This window comes from Nelumbo nucifera, chromosome 5, assembly GCF_055504915.1.
Source record: "Nelumbo nucifera cultivar China Antique chromosome 5, China Antique-T2T, whole genome shotgun sequence".
In the NCBI taxonomy this organism is placed as follows: Eukaryota; Viridiplantae; Streptophyta; class Magnoliopsida; order Proteales; family Nelumbonaceae; genus Nelumbo; species Nelumbo nucifera.
In genome coordinates this window covers 36436758-36459966 of record NC_142653.1, presented here as the reverse complement: position 1 = coordinate 36459966, position 23209 = coordinate 36436758, and the positions used below count along the sequence as shown (strand labels likewise).

Sequence of the window (23209 nt, the reverse complement as noted above, 5' to 3'; positions counted from 1 at the left end):
AAAATGGTGTTATGTGGGTAGGGATGAAGAAATTCTTTGTGGGTAGTGGATTTAGAGTGACATGGCGAAGTGTATGGACACAGATCATGTTGGAGGTGATTTGGGACAGATTTTATTGTGATCAGATCTCGTCCATATGGCTGCTACGAGGCTTGTGGGGAGGAATAAACAAAGTATGGATTCAGCCCTTACAAAATTGTCCAAGCTCCAAGCTCATAGTCTTTTTGCAACCCTGCATTGAGAACATCTCTATAATTTTAGTCTTTGTTTGGTTTGTGGGATGGGGATGAGAAAAGGGGAATATTACAAAAAGCATTCCTTTTTTTTTTCTCTTATTTGTTTTGAGGGAAATAGAATGATGGGATGAGAACAAAATGGGATGTGGGATTCCAAAATCGTGTAACCGGGATTGAACCAAAACAGTGCAACCCTAGTGGGAAAACTCGAGAAAATTCGAGAGCAACAACGAACCAGTGGCGACAACGGCAATGAACCAGCGACGGTCCCTTCCCCTTGGTCTCTCTCTCTCTCTCTCTCGCACACACACACACACCCTCTCTCTTCCTCTCTTCCTCTTTTCTTCTTTTTTGTTTTCGTTTTTCTCCCTTGTTACCATCGAACCAGACATTGTTCATTGCATTCCCCATTCAAACATAGGAGGTGGTGGTGGCAAGAGAACCAGTGCAAGGGGCAATGGCGATCTGCTACCGTCGAATAGAGGAGGCAGCAGTCTATTACCATCGAACCAGACCCTGTTCCCTATCTCTCCCTCCATCTTCCTCTTCTCTCTTCTCCATCACCTTCTTCTTCTTCCTATTCTTCCCGTCTTTCTCCCTTTTTAATTTATTTCTTTCTCTGATCACCGCTGCAACTCTCTACAGTGGTGATATGCTTTCTCAGCACTCCTATCTCTCTCTCATTCCCTCATTTCCCCTCTCTCTCTATTGGTGTGCTTTTTGTTTCATTGTTAGGCCACTACAACTCATACCTTTGTTGAAGATAATAGGAAAGTTGCAGTTGTAGAGCTCTCTTCTTCATCTTACATGAATTCGGCGAATAACCACGTTGTGGCAATGCTTTTCCTACTATTTTCCCATATATAAAACCAAACAATGGAAAGGTAAATTTGTACACATTTTCATCCCATCCCATCCCACCCAAATCTTCCCACAAACCAAATGGAGCCTCATTCATGGGAGATATTTCCTATGCATAAGTACAAGTGGTTGTGAGCACGATGTGTATTTCTATGTTTTCATTCATGGGAGATATTTCCTATGCATAATTACAAGTGGTTGTGAACATGGTGTAAGGGCAATTCAGTGAGGATTGAATCCAAATTTGAGTAACATTCCTAACATAGTCCCAACCTAGCCACTGCATAAGTAAGTTGAGACACCTATCAACAAAATACATTCCAACACCTTATCAATACAATGGTTGTTCATTTAAATACATGGGGCCTATGAATTTATTAATTGGTTCCACGGCCTGTTTGGTAAACAACAATTGCTAATCCGAATTCCTACTTCATCTATCACCCAAATCTCACGATTTCACATCTGCACCTTGCAACACATCCCTACCGTATATTGGGAACATCTCCTGATGATGATATCATCATTTTTGATACTATCATCGAGAGATGTTCCCAATACATGGTGGATATGTGCTGTGGGACGTTGTGGGGCGCAGATGTGAACTCATATCTCACAATGAAAATGGACCCACTATTAAAGTGAGACCCACTATGTATGAGATATGTGATGGCAGTTGATGCCTGATGTTGAAGTGTATTTTGTTGGTAGGTGAACCAGAGTTCGTTGTGAGGTGCATGCTGTAAATCCACTACATCGGATTGGGTGGGCCGTTGTTCGCAGGGTGTATTGGGAGACCAAATCAGCCCCCCACAACGTCTCACAGCACATCCTCGTCATCGTGTATTGGGAACATCATGATGTCATCATCAGGAGATATTCGCAATATACGGCGGGAATGTACTGTGGGACGTTGTGGGGGCAGTCTTGTGCGGGGTTGATTTGAATTCGTTTGTTGGTAAATGATCCGATATCAACGAGAGGAGTTTACATCAGCCACCCCACAAGGGGCGCCCCAAAACGTCCTACAACGCATCCTAACCGTGTATTGGTTTCTCGATGATTGTACTAGAAATGGGATGTGCTGTGGGACGTTGTGGGGCGCCCCCTATGGGGGGTTGATGTGAACTCTCCCACGAGAGAGCATGTGAAACGGAAGAATGACAGATCCGATGCGATGGTAAACGGTCTATGAGCCCTACTATGAGGTGAGGGGACGAGCATACGAGAGAGCATGTGAAGTTGAAGAGTGACAGAGATCCGATGAGATGGTAAACGGCCGTGGATCCTCCTATTTGAGAGGCTCTGCAACAACTAAATTTCTCCCTAAACCCTCTCTTTTATCCGTGACTGTTTATACCCTCGTTCTTTTTGCTTTCTCCGTCTTCATTTTCATTTTCTCTACGAGAGATATACCCGACGATGAAAGAAAATCTTTCGTCTCCGAGGAGTCTCAAACTCAACAGGTACACATTTATAGCTTTTCTACTGTTGACCCTGCCTTATTTGCCTTTTCCTTCTCCGTACAATCTAAAAGACTGGTCTTTTTGGGAATTATTAGAAGTTTTTTTTTTTTTTTGCATCGTATTCTATAATGGGTTCTTCTAGTTTCATCTGGATTGCTAATTTGGTTCGTCTATTTCTGCTTTTCATAGTGATGAAGCTCATTGCACTAATGTTCTGGATGGTGTATGATTCGATCGTTTTGGATGCATTATATTTTGGAATTTGCATTTTGAGATCTTCATTTCCAGTTTGTATATGTGCAACACTGATTTGAATTCTAGAATTCTGTTCTCTCTCCCCCCTCTCTATCTCTATGAGTTTTTCTATTTATGTTATTGGATAGGTGTTTATTATTTTTTGATAGATAAACATTCAATTGATTTCATTAGAAGCAAATGATAAAGAGTCTGTTACAAGCATTCCAATATGAGGTGCAGCCTCACTCATTAATACAGAAACATCATAACGTTACAAGTGGGCCCAGTACAATTGATCCCTAGTTACTCCTTGTTTAGCTAGACAATCAGCAAAAGCATTTGCCTCCCTCCCCACCCATTGTATAGTTAAGTCCATCTGCTGAGTTATCCATTTGACTTTCTTCATTTCATTTCTATAAGCCCAGATCTTCCTCCAAATTGTTCCAGAGATTTGCTTTGACTTCCGACACAAACCACACCGTTCTCCAACAATCATCAGCAAAGATGTCCATTCTTCTTGGGATTTCTTCGGATCTTACTCCTGCCACTTTGAGTTTTGCCGCTTGAAGATTTTGCATGCAAAACCCTTCCAATACACCACCACAAACCACTGCTATTTTGTGGAAGATGTGTTCCTGCCAGAGGTTAAAAGGTAACCCCAGAATCTTGATAACTGTGGTCTTTTGAGAGATGTTCAATTCATTACAGGAGTTGTATGTGTTCCTTCCAATACACAGGCAAGGACGCCAACTCTAGTTCAGGCCCCGGCTCAGCCAAGAGGTTAACCTGAGCTGAGATGCAAGTCCGGCGGGAAAAGGGCCTTTGTTATGCATGTGGAGACAAATTCGGCTCGGGCCATTGTTGTAAGATCCCGCAAGTTTTCTTCCTTCAACCCGAAACCGAAAACGTTGAGCAATCAACAGACATTGAAGAGCCAATGGACAACCAAGAATGGGGGCAATGGACAAAGGAATACCCGGAAATATCCCTGCAAGCCTTGACTGGTCTTGCTTCCTCTCAAACTATGAGAGTAACCGGACTGGTACAAGGGCGCCATGTGTCGGTTCTGATAGACAGTGGCTGCACTCTCAATTTCATTACACAAACATTGGTCAGACAACTAGGGATTCCGGTCCAACCATGTACAACATTCCGGGTGCATGTAGCTAATGGGAGCAACCTGGTGTGCGACAGTACGTGCACAGGATTAAAGATGAAGATACAACGACACGAGTTCGAGGTAGATCTAGCCCAAGGAACTAACTCCAGCAGATCCGAAGAAGCCCGCATACAACTACAACAACTACTTCAGAAGTTTTCAGTGATCTTCCAAGAGCCTAAGGAACTACCACTGAAACGTGTCCATGATCATTGCATTCCATTGCTGCCTGGAACGACACCCACAAATATAAGGCCCTATCGTTACCCCTATTTTCAGAAACTAGAGATTGAGAGACAAGTGCAAGATATGCTTGATAGAAAAATTATACAACCCAGCCAAAGCCCATTCTCCTCGCCGGTATTACTTGTGAAAAAGAAGGATGGGACATGGTGGTTTTGTATAGACTATAGGGCCCTGAACAACATTACTGTGAATGATCGATTTCCCATACCGGTAATCGATGAACTACTAGATGAACTTGGCAGGGCCACCATATTCTCTAAACTAGACTTGAGATTGGGATATCATCAAATTCGGGTCCATGAGGGTGACATCCACAAGACTGCTTTTCGTACACATGAGGGGCATTATGAGTTTTTGGTCATGCCATTCGGGTTGACCAATGCGCCAGCTATGTTCCAAGCACTTATGGATGACATATTTCGACCCCATTTGCGCAAATTTATACTCGTTTTTTTTTTTGATGATATACTTGTATATAGCGCTACATGGGATGAACACCTAGTACATCTACAAATCACTTTGGAACTACTAAAGACTCATAAACTCTTTGCAAAGGAGTCAAAGTGCGCATTTGGACAGACGCAAGTACACTACTTAGGGCACATAGTCGAAAATGGCATTGTAGCAGCAGACCCAAAAAAGATCTCAAGCATGATAAATTGGCTCCGACTTCAAAATGTTAAGGAGTAACGGGGCTTCTTGGGTCTAACAGGGTACTACCTGTGATTCATCAGAGGGTATGGACTGATTGCTGCCCCCTTGACAAGTTTACTTAAGAAGAATGGTTTCTGCTGGACTAGGGAGGCCCAACAGGCCTTCGAGACTCTCAAAACAACTGTCTCGTCCCCACCGACGATCGCACTTCCAGACTTCTCAAAGGACTTCATCATTGAATGTGATGCGTCAAACCAAGGAGTAGGTGCGGTTCTCATGCAAGAAGAAAGGCCACTAGCTTTTTTCAGCAAAGCAATGACAACACAGAAATGGGCCAAGTCAGTATTTGAACGCGAACTGATAGCAGTTGTTCTCGCAGTTCAGAGGTGGCGGCCCTACCTTCAAGGGAGGAGGTTCATCATACAAACTGACCACCATAGCCTGAAATTTCTATTGGAGCAGTCCGTACTATCCCCGGATTAGCAGCGATGGATAGCCAAATTACTCGGCTACGATTATGTCATTAAATACAAGGTAGGGTACACTAACAAGGTGGTGGATGCACTGTCACGCCAACCACAACTATTTCCATTACTTTTCACAGGCCCAACATGCTCCATCATGAGTCAGTTAAGGGAAGAAGCTGAAGGATACCCACAACTGAGCAAGCTGCGTTCACAGGTCCAAGAGGACCCTACTAGCCACCCAGGATACACAGTGGAGAATAACTTGCTGCTGTATAAATGTCGAATGGTGATACCACAGGATTCAACCCATATTCAGCAGTTTCTGGAAGTGTTCCACTCATCACCAGTAGGAGGACACTCGGGGATTTTGCGCACTTACAAGAGACTAGCCACCCAATTCCACTGGAAAGGCATGCGGAATTCGGTCCAAAAATTCATAGCCGAATGCGTCATTTGCCAGAAAAATAAGGCGGATACCCAGTCTCTAGCAGGACTGCTACAACCACTCCTAATTCCTACACAAGTGTGGACGAATATATCCATGGACTTCATAACGGGGCTTCCCCTTTCCTATGGCAAGTTTGGCATTCTCGTAGTGGTTGATAGATTCACCAAATACTGCCATTTTCTCCCTCTTTCCCACCCCTTTACAGCTTCAATGGTGGCTGAGATTTTTGGTAAGGATGTGGCATGACTGCATGGTACCCCTAACTCTATTGTCTCAGACCGTGACCCAATTTTTATGAGTCATTTTTGGTAAGGATGTGGCATGACTGCATGGTACCCCTAAATCTACCAGCTACCACCCTCAAACAGATGGGCAAATTGAGGTGGTCAACCGGAGTTTGGAAACCTATCTAAGGTGCTATGGAGGGGATAGGCCACGTTAGTGGCTCAAGTGGCTTCATTGGGCGGAATGGTGGTACAATACCACGTATCATAGTGCAACAGGAATGACTCCCTTTCGGGCTCTATATGGACGGGACCCACCTCCCCTACTCCCATATGAGAAAGGGTCTACAGCAGTAGTAGCAGTGGAAGACCAACTCCTCTAGCAAGATAGGGTGTTACAAGATCTCAAATCCCACCTCCATCGAGCCCAACAATGGATGGCAGACTCTTACAACAGAAAGCATAGGCCTGTCCAGCACCAGATTGGGGAGCAAGTCTTCCTTAAACTACAATCATACAAGCAAGTTTCAGTAATAGGCCACAGGTGGAACAAACTGAGCCCAAGGTACTTCGGCCCATTTTGGATTGTGGAACGCATTGGGTCTGTGGCATACAGGCCTGACCTTCCAGCAACATCAAAATTGCACCCTGTATTCCATGTATCTCTATTAAAGAAATGGCAAAAAACAGGAACAATAACAACAACCACCCTCCCATCATTCTCGGAAGATGGCCAAGTTCAAACTGAGTCCACCCAGATAACAGATTTCTGGTGGATTCGCAAATGGAATCACATCGAACCAGAGGCATTGGTGGTATGGTGAAGTCTCCCACTTGAGGATGCAACTTGGGAACCTTACTTGGACTTACAGAATAGATTTCCACATCTTGACCTTGAGGGCAAGGTCGCTTTTAAGGGAGGAGGGACTGTTGAGACACAAATAAAGGGAATACAAGTGTACAAGAAAAGGCCACGTCAGCCTTTAAGTAATGTAACTGACAGCCAACCACTAGAACAAACTAAATAACAAACTAGACAAGTGGAGAGGTTGATATAACAGAATTGTATAAATAAGGAAAGGAAGCCAGAAGAGGAATTATTGATTTTGGGAATACAATCTCTCTCTCTCTCTCTCGTTCTGGAGGCAGGCTTCCTCGAAAAAGTCCTTGAGTTAGGCAGTTCCTAACAATCTGGCCAAGTTTGGATTCTAGGATTCTGCTCTCAGTTTGATGTTCGGCCACATCAAGAATTGCTCTACTCTTTTCAAAGGGGATAAGGGTAATTTTCTCTTTTGGCCGAAGTGTCTCCATCAAGATTTGCAATACTTCTTTCCAATTCTCAACCTCTGTTTTTACTTTCACGACCTTCCTCTTATCCCAGTCCACGTTCCTTCCATTCCACAATATTTTCGAACTAGTATCTGTTGAAAGTACTGTTATGGGAGTAGTCTTGTTATTTTGTTTTAACTGGCTTGTTTTCCCAGTTAAGCTCTCACTTACTCCACCGATTTTTGTTCTTCCCTCAAAGCTTGCTCTTTTGTATTTAAGAGCTTCCATTTTTTCTGGTTGAACTCATCAAGTGCACCTGTGGCCGTGTTCCACCCCTGTTTAGCTTGTTCCTCTGGTAGGCATACTATCTGTTTCCTCTCTTTGCCATAGAACTCTGTTAATAAAATAAATCCTCCATTTCTATTCCTTCTATTTTCTACTGTGAACCTCTTCCCATTGTTTGTCGTTTCATTTCCCCATCCTTGTATTCTTTCTGCAAATAGTAGACCATCTACGAAGCCTTTAAACCAGTCCACCACTTCTGAGTCCATTAGGATTGTTGCTCATCGGTCTTCCCTTATTTTCAGACTCTTCTTCCTTTTGTTTGTTATCTCCTCCATAAGGATCTTCTTCTTCTCCAGCTGAAATACTCTTCTCCATTTTGTCGCCTGAACAAAGCTCTCCATCTTCGGTTGTTTGTAGCCTCTTAACTAGCGGCGGTGCTCGCCCTAACCTTGTATTTGAGTTTTACCCAATTGATAATATGTTATGGACACACCGCCCGGCAGCACACTGCGGCGCAGTCATAGGCAGTGGCACGCACAGTAGGCCGCATAGCAGCACACACCGCCCGGCAGCGCGCAGCACGCACCGCACGGCAGCAGCACGCGCCACACGGCAGCAGCACGCACCGCACGGCAGCAGCACGCACCGCACGGCAGCAGCACGCACCACACGGCAGCAGCACGCACCACACGGCAGCAACACTGTGAGATGCGCGCGCCGCCTGGCAGCAACAGTAGGGCGGGACCCACACGACAACTCATCAGGGTGGGTCCACACTTATCTTACCACATCAGCTCTGCTCGCCAACTCGCCGCCAGCTACTCCATTCCTCATCCCTTATCCTTATCTTATCTTAAGTAAGAGTTGTGTTACCATTAGGAGTTTGAGTTTAAGTTGGATTACCCTAGCCTAGCCGAATCCAACAAGGAGTTTCCTTCTGTAATCTCCTATTTAAGGAGCTACGAATTGAAGTAAAGGCATTCAGTTTTCAACCAAGAAAGGTGTTAGGAGAGTTCGGTTGATCTCTTGGACAAATCACCCACGCGATTGCCACAATAGGGTCTGTACACAAGGGCAAGGGCAAGGGAAGATAGGAGTCTCTCCCGGTGGACCGACCCGTGACAAGATCCTACGCGCGGGCCCATAACATTCTGGTATCAGAGCTTACCGTCATGGGGGAATAAGACCCACTGTCTTTCAAGGTTCACGAACTGGAACACAAACTTGCAGAGACCAGCATGGAGGTTCGTGAGGTCAAGGATGATGTCTGGGAGCTTCGACGCTTGCTGGAGACATTCTTAGCCAATAGGGAAAGGAACTCAGAAGGAATCGCCACCAACAACAGCCGCAGGCCGGACTGGGCAGAAACGTCCGGCGAACTTCAAATGACCACCCCGACTGCCGCTGTTATCCCCAAATACAGTCGGCTAGAATTTCCGTCCTACAACGGCACTGGAGACCCACTGGGATGGTTGTACCGCTGCGAACAGTTCTTTCGCAACCAGCGCACCGATGACAGAGGCAAGGTCAGTCTGGCCGCTTTCCACCTCACAGAAGAGGCACAACTCTGGTTCTACCGTCTAGAGCAGGAAGAACCCGGGCTTAGTTGGGAACAATTTAAATCCTATTGCCTCCTCCGGTTTGGACCCCCGCTGACAAGTAACCCGCTGGGTGAACTAATCAACCTCAAGCAAACCGGGACTGTGACGGATTATCAGCGCCAGTTCCAAACCCTTCTCGCCAGAGCAGCCCCGGTACGCCCAGACCAGCAAGTTGACATGTTCACAGCAGGGCTAGTGGAACCCCTAAGAGTGGACGTCGAGATGCAGCACCCCCCTAATCTAGTCACAGCTATGAACCTCGCACGTGCCTTCGAAAGGAAGATGCAGATCTCCCACGGGGGCTTCAGTATAGGACGACCGACATCAACATGGACGTCTTCGAAGACAACTGGAGTGACTTCCTCTTCGATCACCAGTAGAGAACCAAGGCTGCTTGCGGGCAACCCCTCCAGATCAGCGTCAAGCATAGGAAGCAGTAGGTTTGCACCCCCCATTAGGCGGCTGACCCGAGCCGAGATGGTGGAACGGTGCGCAAGAGGGCAGTGCTTCAACTGCGATGACCTGTACTCCGCCGACCACAAGTGTAAGAAGTTGTTCTGTCTCCTAGTAGAAGAACAAGAAGAGGAAGAGGATGAACCTGCTACATCAGAACCAGAAATCTCCCTCCATGCCATTATGGGGGTCAAGACCTCCCAAACCATGCAACTGAGAGCATTGATAGCAGAGCGGCCAGTCCGTATTCTGGTAGACTCGGGTAGCACCCACAATTTCATCAGCGAATAGGCAGCTCGCAAGTTAGAACTGCCCATGGAAAGAAGGCCACAATTATAGGTGGCCGTGGCAAACGGGGAAAGAGTTCACTGCTCCGGAATTTGCAAGGACACCAGAATTCAGGTCGGAACAGAGTCCTTCCATGCAGATTTATTCGTACTATCCTTGGACGAATTTGACATTGTCCTAGGTGTCAAATGGCTGATCACGCTTGGACCAATCCTATGGGACTTCGCCGCCCTGACCATGACCTTCCACTTGGATGGCAAACCAGTCACATGTCAGGGAACCAGAATAAGAACAAGGACGCAGCTACATACACTCCAAGGTGGGGACTCACGCGCAACAGATATAGAGAGGCTCCTTACGGACTTCTCTACAGTATTCAAGGAGCGGAGCCCAAGGGGCTTCCCCCTCCCAGAACTTGCGACCACCGAATCCCTCTGATAACCGGATCAGATCCCGTTGTTGTCAGGCCCTACCGCTACCAACATCGGCAGAAAGATGAAATAGAAAGGCAGTGCGTAGACATGTTACAACAAGGGATCATCCGCCCCAGCCGCTCCCCCTTCTCCTCCCCAGTTCTTTTGGTGCCCAAGCAAGACAGGACTTGGAGATTCTGTGTGGATTACAGAGAGCTTAACAGTCGGACGGTCAAGGATAAGTTTCCCATCCCAGTCGTAGATGAGTTGTTAGACGAACTCCATGGAGCGCAGTACTTCTCCAAGCTAGACCTCCGATCAGGATACTTCCAGGTCCGAATGACCCCAGAAGATGTAGAGAAAACGGCCTTCAGAACACACCATGGCCACTTCGAGTTCCTGGTGATGCCCTTCGGTCTTAGCAACACGCCCTCCACATTCCAGGCCCTGATGAACGAGGTGTTTCACTTCCATCTCCGCATATTTGTCTTGGTATTTTTCGACGACATCCTAGTCTATAGCAAATCATGGGTAGAGCACGTGCAGCATCTGCGAATTGTTCTTGAACTCCTGCAACAACATCAGCTCTTCCTCAAACGGTCAAAATGCTTCTTTGGGGAATGTAGGGTCCTTTACTTAGGACATGTGATTAGCGGTCAAGGGGTCACTGTGGATGACTCCAAGATTCAGACCATCAAAGAATGGCCCAGACCGCAATCCGCCAAGGCCCTCCGCGGTTTCTTAGGGCTGACCGGCTACTACCGCAAGTTCGTTCACAATTACGGACTGCTGGCAGCCCTGCTAACAAGTCTGCTCAAGAAAAACGGCTTCCTCTGGGACGGTACAGCTGAAGCAGCCTTTGTAAAATTAAGAGGAGCCCTCTCCTCCACACCAGTTCTACAGTTGCCAAACTTTGATCTTGAGTTCACAGTGGAGTGTGACGCATCCGACACCGGCATAGGCGCGATACTACAGCAACAAGGGCACCCAATCGCCTTTTTCAGCCGCAAGCTGGCCGACCGCCACCTTAAGTTGCCCGCCTACGAACGAGAACTTATTGGCCTAGCTAAGGCAGTGCAGCACTGGAGGCCGTACCTGTGGGGAAGATCTTTCATAGTCAAGACAGACCATTACAACCTCAAATATCTACTGGAACAACGGCTCACCACCTCACCACAACAGCATTGGGTCAGTAAACTCCTTGGATTCGACTTCCGAGTAGACTACAAGGCTGGGGCCTTGAACCGTGCCGCAAATGCCTTGTTCCGTTGAGAAGACGACATGCTAATCCATGCAATCTCACAGCCCCGAGCCTCCCTACTGGAAGACATTCGGAATGAACTGCCACAGTCACCCGAATGGAACGATCTGCTCAAGAAAATACAGGCAGGAACGGCCAACTCCAATTGGAGCATGTAGGACGGGTTGGTACTGTACAAGGGCCGAATTTATCTTCCAACCGACTGCCCCTTAATTCCCTCTGTTATCTCCAGCATACACAACGCCACGCATGAGGGTATCTAGAAAACACTGCACCGCATCCATGCAGATTTCCACTGGCAAGGCATGAAGGTTTCGGTACGGGACTTCATCCAGAACTGTTCAACGTGCCAGCAGCAGAAGTGGGAAAACTTGCACCCAACAGGCCTTCTCCAACCCCTCGCCCTCCCCACTCAGATCTGGGCAGAGATATTTACATGGACTTCATCGAAGGCTTACCCAAGGTGGGAGGGAAATCGGTGATATTTGTGGTGGTGGACCGCTTCTCAAAGTATGCCCACTTCCTTCCCTTATCTCACCCCTACAGCGCGGTTTCAGTGGCCCACGCCTTCTTCGGCCACATCTTCCGATTGCATGGGTTACCCTAATCCATTGTAAGTGACAGGGACCCGATCTTTACCAGCGCCTTCTGGAAGGAGCTCTTCCGACTGCAGGGAACAGACCTAGCCTTCTCCTCCACCTACCATCCACAAACTGACGACCAAACAGAGGTGGTGAACCGGACAATAGAGATGTACCTCCGCTGCCTTGTGGGAGACCAGCCCAGGCGCTGGGTGGAGTGCCTTCCGTGGGCCGAATACTGTTATAACACGTCCTACCACTCCTCCCTTGGCATGACTCCCTTCCAGGTGGTAAATGGTTGAGATCCTCCCCGTCTTTATCTTACGAACCAGGCTCAACACGGCTGGAAGAAGTGGATCACAGCCTCCAAGATCGTGACGCCCTCCTGGCCGAAGTCTCCTTGCGCCTATAGCAGGCACAGGCGTGCATGAAGCACGCCTACGATCAGCACCACCGCGAAGTCACCTTCGAGCCGGGACAGTTCGTTTGGCTGAAACTCCAACCCTACCGGCAGCTCTCCCTCAGGCGTCGAGGCCCCCCCAAGCTAGCCCCAAAATTTTATGGGCCCTTCAAGGTTCTCAGGTAGATCGGGAAGGTTGCCTATCAACTCGAGCTACCGGAGCACAGCAGAATCCATGACATCTTCCATGTGTCCCTCCTGAAGCCTTTTATAGGGATTCCCCCGGACCAAGTGCCTCCCCTACCACCTCTAAAGGACGGCAGACCCATCCTCCAACCTCGGGCTCTTGTACGATCACGCATCAATCAGGGTACCTTCGAGGTTCTAGTGGAATGGGACGGACTACCATCAGCTGAGGCCACCTGGATTCCCTGGACCGATCTTCACAGTGCCTACCCCAAACTCGAGCTTGAGGACAGGCTCGTAGTCCAGGAGGGGTGTGATGTTATGGACACACCGCCTGACAGCACACTGCGACGCAGTCATAGGCAGCGGCACGCACAGCAGGCCGTACAGCAGCACGCACCGCCTGGCAGCGCCGCACAACAGCACGCACCGCCCGGCAGCGCACAGCACGCACCGCCCAACAGCGCGCAGCACGCACCGCACGGCAGCAGCACACGTCGCATGGCAGCAACACTGGGCAGCAGCACGCACTGCACGACAGCAGCACACACCACATGGCAGCAGCACTGTGAGACGCGCGCGCTGCCTGGCAGCAGCAGTAGGGCGGGACCCACACGACATCTCATCAGGGTGGGTCCACACTTATCTTACCACATCAGCTCTGCTCACCAACTCACCGCCAGCTACTCCATTCCTCATCCCTTATCCTTATCTTATCTTATCTTATCTTAAGTAAGAGTTGTGTTACCATTAGGAGTAGGTAATTAGGAGTTTGAGTTTAAGTTGGATTACCCTAGCCTAGCCGAATCCAACAAGGAGTTTCCTTCTGTAATCTCCTATTCAAGGAGCTACGAATTGAAGTAAAGGCATTCAGTTTTCATCCAAGAAAGGTGTTAGGAGAGTTCGGGTGATCTCTTGGACAAATCACCCACGCGATTGCCACAATTACGCAAGGGCAAGGGCAAGGGAAGACAGGAGTCTCTCCCGGTGGACAGACCCGTGACGAGATCCTACCCGCGGGCTCATAACATAATAGTTATCCTTTTTCCTCAAAATAAGATATCCTTCATGAATTAGATTAATGACATAAATGATGAAAGGATCCCACCTCACTGAAATTCTTTCAAGAATAAGTATCATTAAGAAGCCAACTTTGTCTGGATTTTCTTATTGCCTAAGTACGCCCAGTTCGGATCACATACATTAAAGATGCAATTGGAGTTAAACTTATCATAGGAAAAATATGTAAATAGGCATTATCCACATATATATCCCAGCACTCTTTCCAATATCCAAATGACTTGCATCCAGAGCAGTGGGTCAGAGCTGGTAACTCATGAGGCCTAGTCTTTCAAGATGGTATAAGAGGGATAACACTGGCAGTAGCCATTTTCTTGCACTGAGAGCTTCTTCAGCTGTGAACTGAGCAAGCAGACTTGCCCTCTCCTTCCGCATTTATTCCACTTTCTAAACACAATGCAACTAACCAGAAGAGTCACAGCCAAAACCAAAACCAAGGCGGCTATACTAGCTTCCCTTTGTTCAAGCATGTTACCTACATACCCATATCCAAATTCATCTCAATGAACTGCAGAAACAAAGTTCTTCTTCAATCTTCCTCATAGAATAAGATAGAACAATAAATAAAGGATAAATAGGGCAATGCCCACATTTCTTTTCTGCTCTTTTTTTGTTGGTAGATCTTTTCTTTTTTTAGATGCAACCATGAAAATTGAAAAGCCTCTAACCATCCCAACCTAATACTAATTCTTCATAAAAGCAAAATCATTCCAGTGGGCCCCGTACCAAATCTGGAATCCTATGTAAGATTGATGGCTTGCCAGGTGGACTATCTTCCGGGGAAGTACCTAGGCCTTCCCTTGGGTGCCAAGTGTTATTCTTCTGCTATATGGGATCCAGTCATTGAGAGAGTAGGAAAAAAGTTGGCCTCCTGGAAGGCAAAATATTTGTTTATAGGAGGGAGAGTGACCCTTATCAGAAGTACACTTGCCAACTTCCCTACCTACTTCATGTCCCTGTTTCCTATGCCATCTAAAATTGCAAAGAAAATTGAGAGGTTGCAGAGAAATTCTCTGGAGAGGATGAGGAGTCCATTTTGAAACAGTCACAGAGGCCGACTCCAATTGACAACACATAGCCTGGAGTTCCATTTTCTCTTCTACTAACTCTAGAAGGGCCTTACACTTTTCAAAGGGGGTTAAATACTATTTAACTTCAGCTTCTTTACTAACTCTTCAGCGATTCTCTTGCAGTCCTTCGGTGGGGCTGTTAAGGTAACAATAAATTTCTTCTCCTAGTCATTCTTGTGCATGTTGCAAATCATTCTACAGTCCTTTGCTGCTTGAGCCATGAGCTGCATTTCTGCTACCTTTTCTGGCAGTTCCTTCTTGAAAGTCAAGAATTGTGGTTGTGGTTGTCTTTCCAAAATCCACTCTATCCACACAATTCTTGACTTTCAATCTTTTTCTGCTATACATTCTCTTAAACTTTCTACTCAGACCTGCTCCAATGAGGCCATCTTTCAACCTGGAAAAAACCTCGATAATATGAATCAACTGCCCATTGTTATTGGATAGGTTTCTTCCAGTTACAGATTCAGTATGGGAGATTGAGGAGAAAATGCTTGTCGTGGATATGGTAGATGAATTTAGATGGTCGGTATAATATTTGGTTTTATCTAGAATATAGTTCAAGATAAAATATAACACAATTTGCAGACCTTGGTTTTTCCCTTGTAGCTTCTTACAGGTGAAGTAAACATGTTTTTACCTTTGAAAGACAAATGGTTTTGAATAGAAAATCATATAGAGCATGGTGACCAAGTCATATCAGTTTGAAATCAGAATTCAGTGTTTTATTCCCTGGGCAAGCCTTGGAAGATGTCAGAACTATTGTTTTGAGAAGGTTAAAGAAATAAAAATTGTGGGCAGTTGCTTGAGTAGGACGATATCAAAGCCAATGATTAAGATGGGAAAGCTATGGACCAAAATAAGTTTTAAACTTAGTCTTGTATGAATACATACACCTATAAAATACAGGATAGCTGGCTCCAAATTTTTGTAGATTGTCCTTGGTGATATTTGCTTATATGGGTTATATGAAGCTTTGATAACTTTGAATTGGTGAGTATGTTATTTGTGTGGTTTATGAGTTCTCATATAATTTGAATGAATGAATACAATTGGATGCATTTAGGATTTCTTTTTTCATTTTCAATATTTTTTTGCTTCAATGTTTCAATTCTTTTTGTTCTCATCCATTTAACTAAAGCTCATTGAGGATCCTTCTTCCTATAGAAGTTGTGCATTAGTAAATTATTGGGTGTATAGGTATTCTTATTTTTTTCTGTCATTTTGTCTTGCAGGTGCCAGAGGAGCAATTGTGGGGCACTCCTTCCAGTTATGGTTTCCATCCATGTGTCGACCCAACTCCAAGATATAAAGGTCTATCTTGAATCCTAGCTCTTCAGGACTGATATGCGGTCTCTTTCTTCTCTGACACTAGTACAACTGCAATATTAGATATCTTTGTAGGGAGCCCTGTAACCTTAGAATTACTTTAGTGCCACTAAATATTTTTTACTTTGAATTGCTTCTTCATTGTGGAATAGTGTTTTTTTGTTCTGATGATGAATTTGCTTAACACTTCTCAGCTCCCCAAGGATGGGACCACTATATAACAGTGAGAAGCAATGGAGGATTGAACCAAATGCGCACTGGTGTAAGTTAGTGACCCCTATACATTTCAGATGCTTTTAACTGGTTACTTTATTTTTACTTGCATCAACTGTTGATCCCATTATTCAGCAGTTACCTTATCTGTCCATAATAATATTTTTCTTGAACCATAACTATTACAAACAATATCATACAGTTTTTTCTTTGATATGAATAAAACTTATATTAATATTTTTTTTTTGTGATCAATAGCTGCAATATTTTAATTCATTAATAGATCAGAAGTGTACAAGATAAAATACAAGAGAAAGAAGATTCAGTCAATGAGAAAACCTCTTATCTCTCCTCCGTCTTTCCTTCACTTACAAGAGTGCCTAGATTAAAGATTCTCTCCCCACCCCTTGTTTTTCTAATGCATTAGCTAATGATTTAGCGCAATGTTTAACCCAATTGAAGGAGGTTTCCATTATATCTTGTCAACTACCTTCTTTTCATTGCTATAGATCCAGAATTTTGAATCTTCTCCTTGTAACCAGCGCACTACCAGTTTGGAATCTCCTTCAACAATCAGCTTCCTAATGTTCAAGTCCTTTGCTCTTTGAATACCTTCCATCAGTGCCAATACTTCTGCTCTAAGGGAGTCCCCCTACCTTTCTGGTCCTGAGTAGAGAGCTAGGATTTGACCCTCCTCATCTCTGAACACCTCACCAATACCTGATAAACCTGGGTTTCCCAAGCTTCTGTCATCAAAACTTATATTAATATGACAATAAGGGTTTAAATCCATCTACCAAAAATACATGGCCTTCAATAGTGATATGTGGAAAGAGGTGTACAAGCTATACACTGGAGTTGGAGTCCAAAGCGATATTGTCACAAGTCTTATGGCAGTGTTGGGTCTTCATCCTTTTAAGATCCACTGAGATGGATATCCAAAAATGAGCAAGGCACCCCACCTCGTAATACCTCTAAGCACTGGGTGACATTACTTATTCAAAATTCATCATTAAACTCTCTCCAAATGCTTCAGCTACTGAAAAAGGGGAAGGGGTTCTATAGGTTATGCCGTTATGGCATCTTTTACACTGGACAGCTAGGATCAGAGGAGACAAATTTCCTTGGATTACCCCATGCTACCGAACAAATTGGCGTAGTGATAAATATGCATTGAATACTGATAATAAATAAGAATGTAAGTCACTGTCTTCCTGGGTGATTGGCTGAAAGAGCAAATACTTTCTTCATATCTGCCTGGAGATGAGATGATCTATGGAAGAACTGATATCCATATAATCAGGTAAACTTGGATTTGATACTTGGGGACCATATCCACTGCCTGGGAAAAGAATCACTTTTAGTTCCTATAATTGCAGGATGGAAAGAGTTGACAGAAAAAGAAATTCTTATATCTTCATCCCCGACTAGAATTATTATTATTATTATTATGCTTTAGAAAGGTTAATTTTTGTCTATATACTTTACCCAGCATCTATGTTGCATGCACACCCCACCTTTTGATGGGACTCGTGAAGTGACTTGTGTCTGGCTCTCCAAAATATGTTTTGAACTCAGCTACAGTGAAAATCAGGCAGATTTACCAAAATGCCTATTATGTTGACTCTCCAAAATTACAAATCCTCATTTTAAGTGCCTTTATTTTACAGTGGTCCAACTATTAATCTGTCCAATAGGGAACTCTAGTATTTGTCTTTACACAGTGTACACAAACTTATGATCCATTATTTATTGGATCTTTTCCAATAATCATTTAAATTAGGAATACAGTGAAAAGCAACTAGTGTGGCTATGTGGCAAATAGGCAAAGGCTTTGATTTTAATTTGTTAATTGTAAATTGTAATTTAACTATTTAAGTTATTATACTCATAAGTTCTATGGTTATAAAGAATGATATTTGTAATATTTAATATTTATGTGAGATGTGTCCATAAATGGTTCACTGAGTCCGACTACTGGATACGTGCGAGATTCCAATTCCAATGTCCATGTCCATGCAACACTGTGTAACGTTTATTTTTGTATGCCTTGAGCTTCTACTTGAAGATTTTCAGCTAAGGCTGAGTTTGGAAGGAGTACAAATGCAAATATGTACAGTGTAAATACATACAAAATAATTCAAAATACAAGGTTTTGCACTCTAAATATTTGTATTTGTACTCCTTCCAAACTCAGCCTAAATAGGGCATTTCATTGTTCAAACATTTGCCACATTTTTTATGAAGTTATTCTAATATGTTTCATCTTTTTCCACTTCTGAGATCTTGTTCATCCAGAAAACTTTCATGGTATTTTATTTGTTTTTGTACTTCTGTTTTGGATTTTTGTTTTTCCATTTTTTCTTTCTTTTTTCTTTCTGTTATTTGTATCAGGTAAGTTGGAAAAGAAAAAGAACAAAGTTGAATACAGAAAGAAGAAACTTAGATATTCATAACTTTTCACCTCAAATATCTTCTGAAAACTTCATGATGTTTTTGTGAGCTATTGCAAGAATTGACAGTCAGAAAGTATTGAAGTCTTGGGGGATTCAAGCGCCAACCCCTGGTATTAGATCCAACCTTCAGTATTGTAACTTCTAGAATAATGATAAAATATATACATAAATCAAAATAAAATACAAGAAACCATTCTTATCATTTTCTGCAATTGTAGGAAATTCTGAAATTCAATAATCATTTTCGAAATTCATGAATTTATGTTAATGTTCTTTCCCCGGGTTCTTCTGTTCTCAACCTTATAAATAGATTGGATTGGTGTTTTTTGCCAACTCTAATACTATTCTTGCTCTCTGACATTTTGTACTGACTCTTGGTAACCACCTGTTCTGAATACTCTATAGATATCTGATATGGTTGCTGTGGCACACATAATGAATGCAACATTAGTAATTCCTCAACTAGATAAACGGTCATTTTGGCAGGATTCAAGGTTTGTTTAGATGGTTCTTTCTTGTCTGTGGCATTTGAGCTTAACTCCATAACTTTTCATGTGGTTGTTTGTACTTACACTTTCCGTTGTCTTGGATCTTTATGTAGTATGTTTTCAGACCTATTTGATGAAGAACATTTCATAACATCCTTACAAGGAGATGTGACAATAATCAAAGAGCTTCCGAAGGAATTGGAGTCTGTTCCTAGGGCCCGGAAGCATTTTACTTCCTGGTCGGGACTTAAGTACTATGAAGAGATGACACAGTTGTGGAAGGACTATCAGGTAGTTCACTGACTACTTACAAGTTACAATATCCTCTAGGTGTGCAACTTGGACAGGCTTGGGTTTAGCATTTGTTAAATTTTCCAAGGGACCTGGCCCAAAGTCCAGGCCCAATTCAGAATGCAGTGTCTAAACTTGCTTATTGGATATTTGTTACCCCTGAGTTTAAATCTTAGAATCTGTTTCAGTTGCTCTGTACTCAGTCTATTTGGAGTCTGTAATATGTCTTCTTCCTGTGTGTGGGGCTCCAGGAAGTTGCTGTAACATTTTCATCTTTCATCAATATTTTTTTTACCTTCTCCAAAAAAAAGTCCAGGCCCAATGCTGTTGAAATTCTTCAACTTGGGTACCCAAATTTGCACATCTAATGCCCTTGTGTTACTGTCTATATTTAAGAAACAGTTATGAGCTGCTGGGTTTGGCTTGGCTAATAATGCCAACTTTGTGATCTTGAAGGATAGCTTCTAAAGTCCTTTGTGTGTGTGTGTGTGCCAGGTGATTCATGTTGCAAAATCTGATTCCCGCCTTGCAAATAATGACCTCCCTCTTGATATCCAGAAGTTGAGATGCCGTGCTTTATATTATTCTCTCCGCTTCACTCCTTCTATTGAGAACCTGGGGAAGGTCTGAACTTTTGCTTCTCCCATTTGTATTTCTTTAAATGCCATAATATTTCATCCAGGAACCTCTTATAAAATCTCCATTTGATTCTTCTTTGGGTATAGATGCATTTAAAAGACCTGTCCTATGGGGAAACCTGTTAAATTAGGTTCTGAACATACATGACAGTGACACCACAGAAACTGGTGGAGCGGTTGAGATCACGTGGAGGACGATACATTGCTCTCCATCTACGATATGAGAAAGATATGTTATCTTTTACTGGTTGCACGTATGGTCTTACTGATGCAGAAGCTGAGGAGCTAAGAGTAATGAGGTGAGATCTTTCTTCCAGTAAAGTATAATAAATCAATTAACATTTCAAGGTGATATGACAAGAAGATGCCATCCTCCATGCTTTTTGAATGTATCAAGAAGTTGAAACAATGTTTCTTGTTCAGGAAACATGTGTTCAGTTGTTTTACTTGTTCTTGAGCCTCAGCATCTGATCACGGTCTTTGCAAGAGTTTACTAAATTCTCTAGGATTAGTGGCATGTAAGAATCAAACAGGTGCTAAAGCATCAAATGATAAAAGCACTTTCCCTCCACTATTGGTATAAAAAATATCTTCTCCATATTGGTATATTTTAGAAGCTAATAATTATTTAATGAGCTTACTTTAAAATAAAACAACACCTTAACACAGTTGAAGCAATCTTCTATGTGGTTGGGTTGATGCGTGCTATTGTGTCTACATACCTTCTAAGTCTGAATAAGATGTTTTTTTTTTTTCCGTCTGTGCACATTGTGGGTTTATCTTCGTAGAAGTCTGTAACTATATATCCAAGATATATAAAACTACATAAGATATTCTTATCATTTTATCTATTGTTATTCTCCTATTTAGTTTTGACTGAACTTAATAAAATTAGATCTGCACCTTTGGCTATACCATAATAATTGCTTTGCTCCTACCAAAATGATCTTCAGTGTATGGTCTTTGGAATTACATCTTTTATTCAATGTCCCCATTTTCATATATCGTTTATAGGCTTGATGATGGATTAAATGGAACTTCTCTTTTGTGTTTTTTCAGGGAGAATACAAATCACTGGAAAATGAAGAAGATAAACTCTATAGAGCAGAGGATAGGAGGTTTTTGTCCACTAACTCCAAAGGAGGTTGGGATTTTTCTTCGGGCTCTTGGTTACCCTCCATCAACTTTAATTTACATTGCAGCTGGTGAAATATATGGTGGTAGTGCTCGCCTTTCAGAACTAAGATCCTGCTTCCCCAACTTGGTTTTCAAGGTCTAACAAGGAGCATTAGTCTCCATCAACTTCATTGCAAACAATTTAGTACTATCCAATCCATCACCTTGGTTCAATTGCAAACGACCTTATTTATTGATGACAGGAGATGGTGGCGACTACAGAAGAATTGAAAGTGTTTGCCAATCATGCATCTCAGACAGCAGCACTGGATTACATCATCTCTATAGAAAGCGATGTATTCATTCCATCTTATTCAGGTAACATGGCAAGAGCAGTTGAGGGGCACCGGAGATTCTTAGGCCATCGGAAGACAATCACCCCGGATAGGTACATCGATAACTATAACCAATTGGATGAATCAATCAGGCATATATAAATATTCTGAAACTAGTTTCTTAAATAAATTAAGGAAATGCTAAAGAGAAACATCAAAAATAAAGTCCCATGTAGGTTAGAGCAAGAAAAACTGCATTTGTAGATTTATTGCTACTTATGAATAACAATACCTATATGTGGTTGTATCACTGCAAAAGGCCCTTTCATTTTTTCTAGAACTCTATTTCTAATGAAACTTATTTATTGCATTGGCTGTTTGTGTTTGGAAATATCTAGATGTTCACCAACTACTATTTGTAGTCCCATGTAAGAGCTAGAAAGACTGGTATTGGTAGAAGATTTATTGTTCACATGAAACTTCTTTTGTGCATTAGCTTCTTGTGTTTGGAGATTGGAAACATCTAGATGTTTTCATTTTTTTTGTTGTATGTAAAACGATTTTCCTAGTTTTAATCTTTTCTTCAACTGCTGTGTTTAAATTTGTCTGCAGGGGAGGACTTGTTCAAGTGTTTGATAAGATTGAAAGGGGAGAGTTAGAAGAAGGATCATCATTATCTTATATTGTAAGAGAGATGCACAAAAACAGGTAATCCTCTTTTGTCTGTGTTAGCCCTTCTACTCTTTTCCTTTTGTGGTTATGAATAGAAAAAAGTAATAACCATCAAAAAAAAAAAAGAAAAGAAATCCCTTTTACTTAAACTTAACTAGTCTGTGCCACTGGAGTTGGAGATTCCAGATAGTTTGAATGGAAAACAACAAAGCTAAGATTATTAAAATAACTATTCATGAGCTGGAATTTACAGGCAAGGAGCTCCAAGGAAAAGGCAGGGTGCCATGCCAGGGATTAAAGGCCGAGGTCGGTTTAGAACTGAAGAGTCTTTCTATGAAAATCCATATCCAGAGTGTATTTGTCGTTCTAAAAAGCATGTTCAGATGACATAGGGGTATGTAGCCGAACTGCTATTTTTGCAAATATCAAGTAGCACATTGGATGAATGTGGATCCAAGTAACTGCATCTGCTGGCACCTGAAATGAATCTCAGTATACTTGCTTACTCAAGTGGGAGATTAGCCAAGTGGAAGCCAAGGCTTGAAGATAACTCAGTTCAAGAGCACATGCTCTGTCTTCTCTTTGTTTTTTTTTCCTTATTTTTTCTATATTAGTGTAGTTTGTTTATTTACATAATAAACGCTGTAAGAAGAATTCTATGGTGAGCGTTTTCACTACTGTTTTTCTTCACCAAGAAAATATTGTATTGATTTTTAGCACCGTACAACAGTACCATGGCTGCAGTGATTTGAAATGTGTGGTTTCAGAGGAAAACAAAATGTCCAT

The 23209-nt window shown here is 43.2% G+C and overlaps 1 protein-coding gene across 1 annotated transcript; it reads left to right on the top strand.

Moving 5' to 3' along the window:
- The first annotated feature begins 2205 nt into the window (after window positions 1–2205).
- Window positions 2206–23202, top strand: LOC104606765 (O-fucosyltransferase family protein). The gene is made up of 11 exons (XM_010272130.3): window positions 2206–2563; window positions 16121–16199; window positions 16409–16476; window positions 19289–19377; window positions 19485–19662; window positions 20158–20286; window positions 20463–20599; window positions 21360–21573; window positions 21680–21864; window positions 22364–22459; window positions 22677–23202. The coding sequence occupies exons 1-11, from the start codon at window positions 2366–2368 to the stop codon at window positions 22813–22815; spliced, it is 1512 nt and encodes a 503-aa protein (XP_010270432.1). The 5' UTR covers window positions 2206–2365; the 3' UTR covers window positions 22816–23202.
- Window positions 23203–23209: the final 7 nt, after the last annotated feature.

What these genes read in the sequence shown, in the direction of transcription:
- LOC104606765 (XM_010272130.3), top strand. Translation starts at nt 2,366, where the DNA reads ATGGTAAACGGCCGTGGATCCTCCTATTTGAGAGGCTCTGCAACAACT. An exon ending in AGGAGTCTCAAACTCAACAG is followed by an intron (nt 2,564 to 16,120) that starts GTACACATTTAT and finishes TTTGTCTTGCAG; the next exon opens with GTGCCAGAGGAGCAATTGTG. An exon ending in AGAGAGATGCACAAAAACAG is followed by an intron (nt 22,460 to 22,676) that starts GTAATCCTCTTT and finishes TGGAATTTACAG; the next exon opens with GCAAGGAGCTCCAAGGAAAA.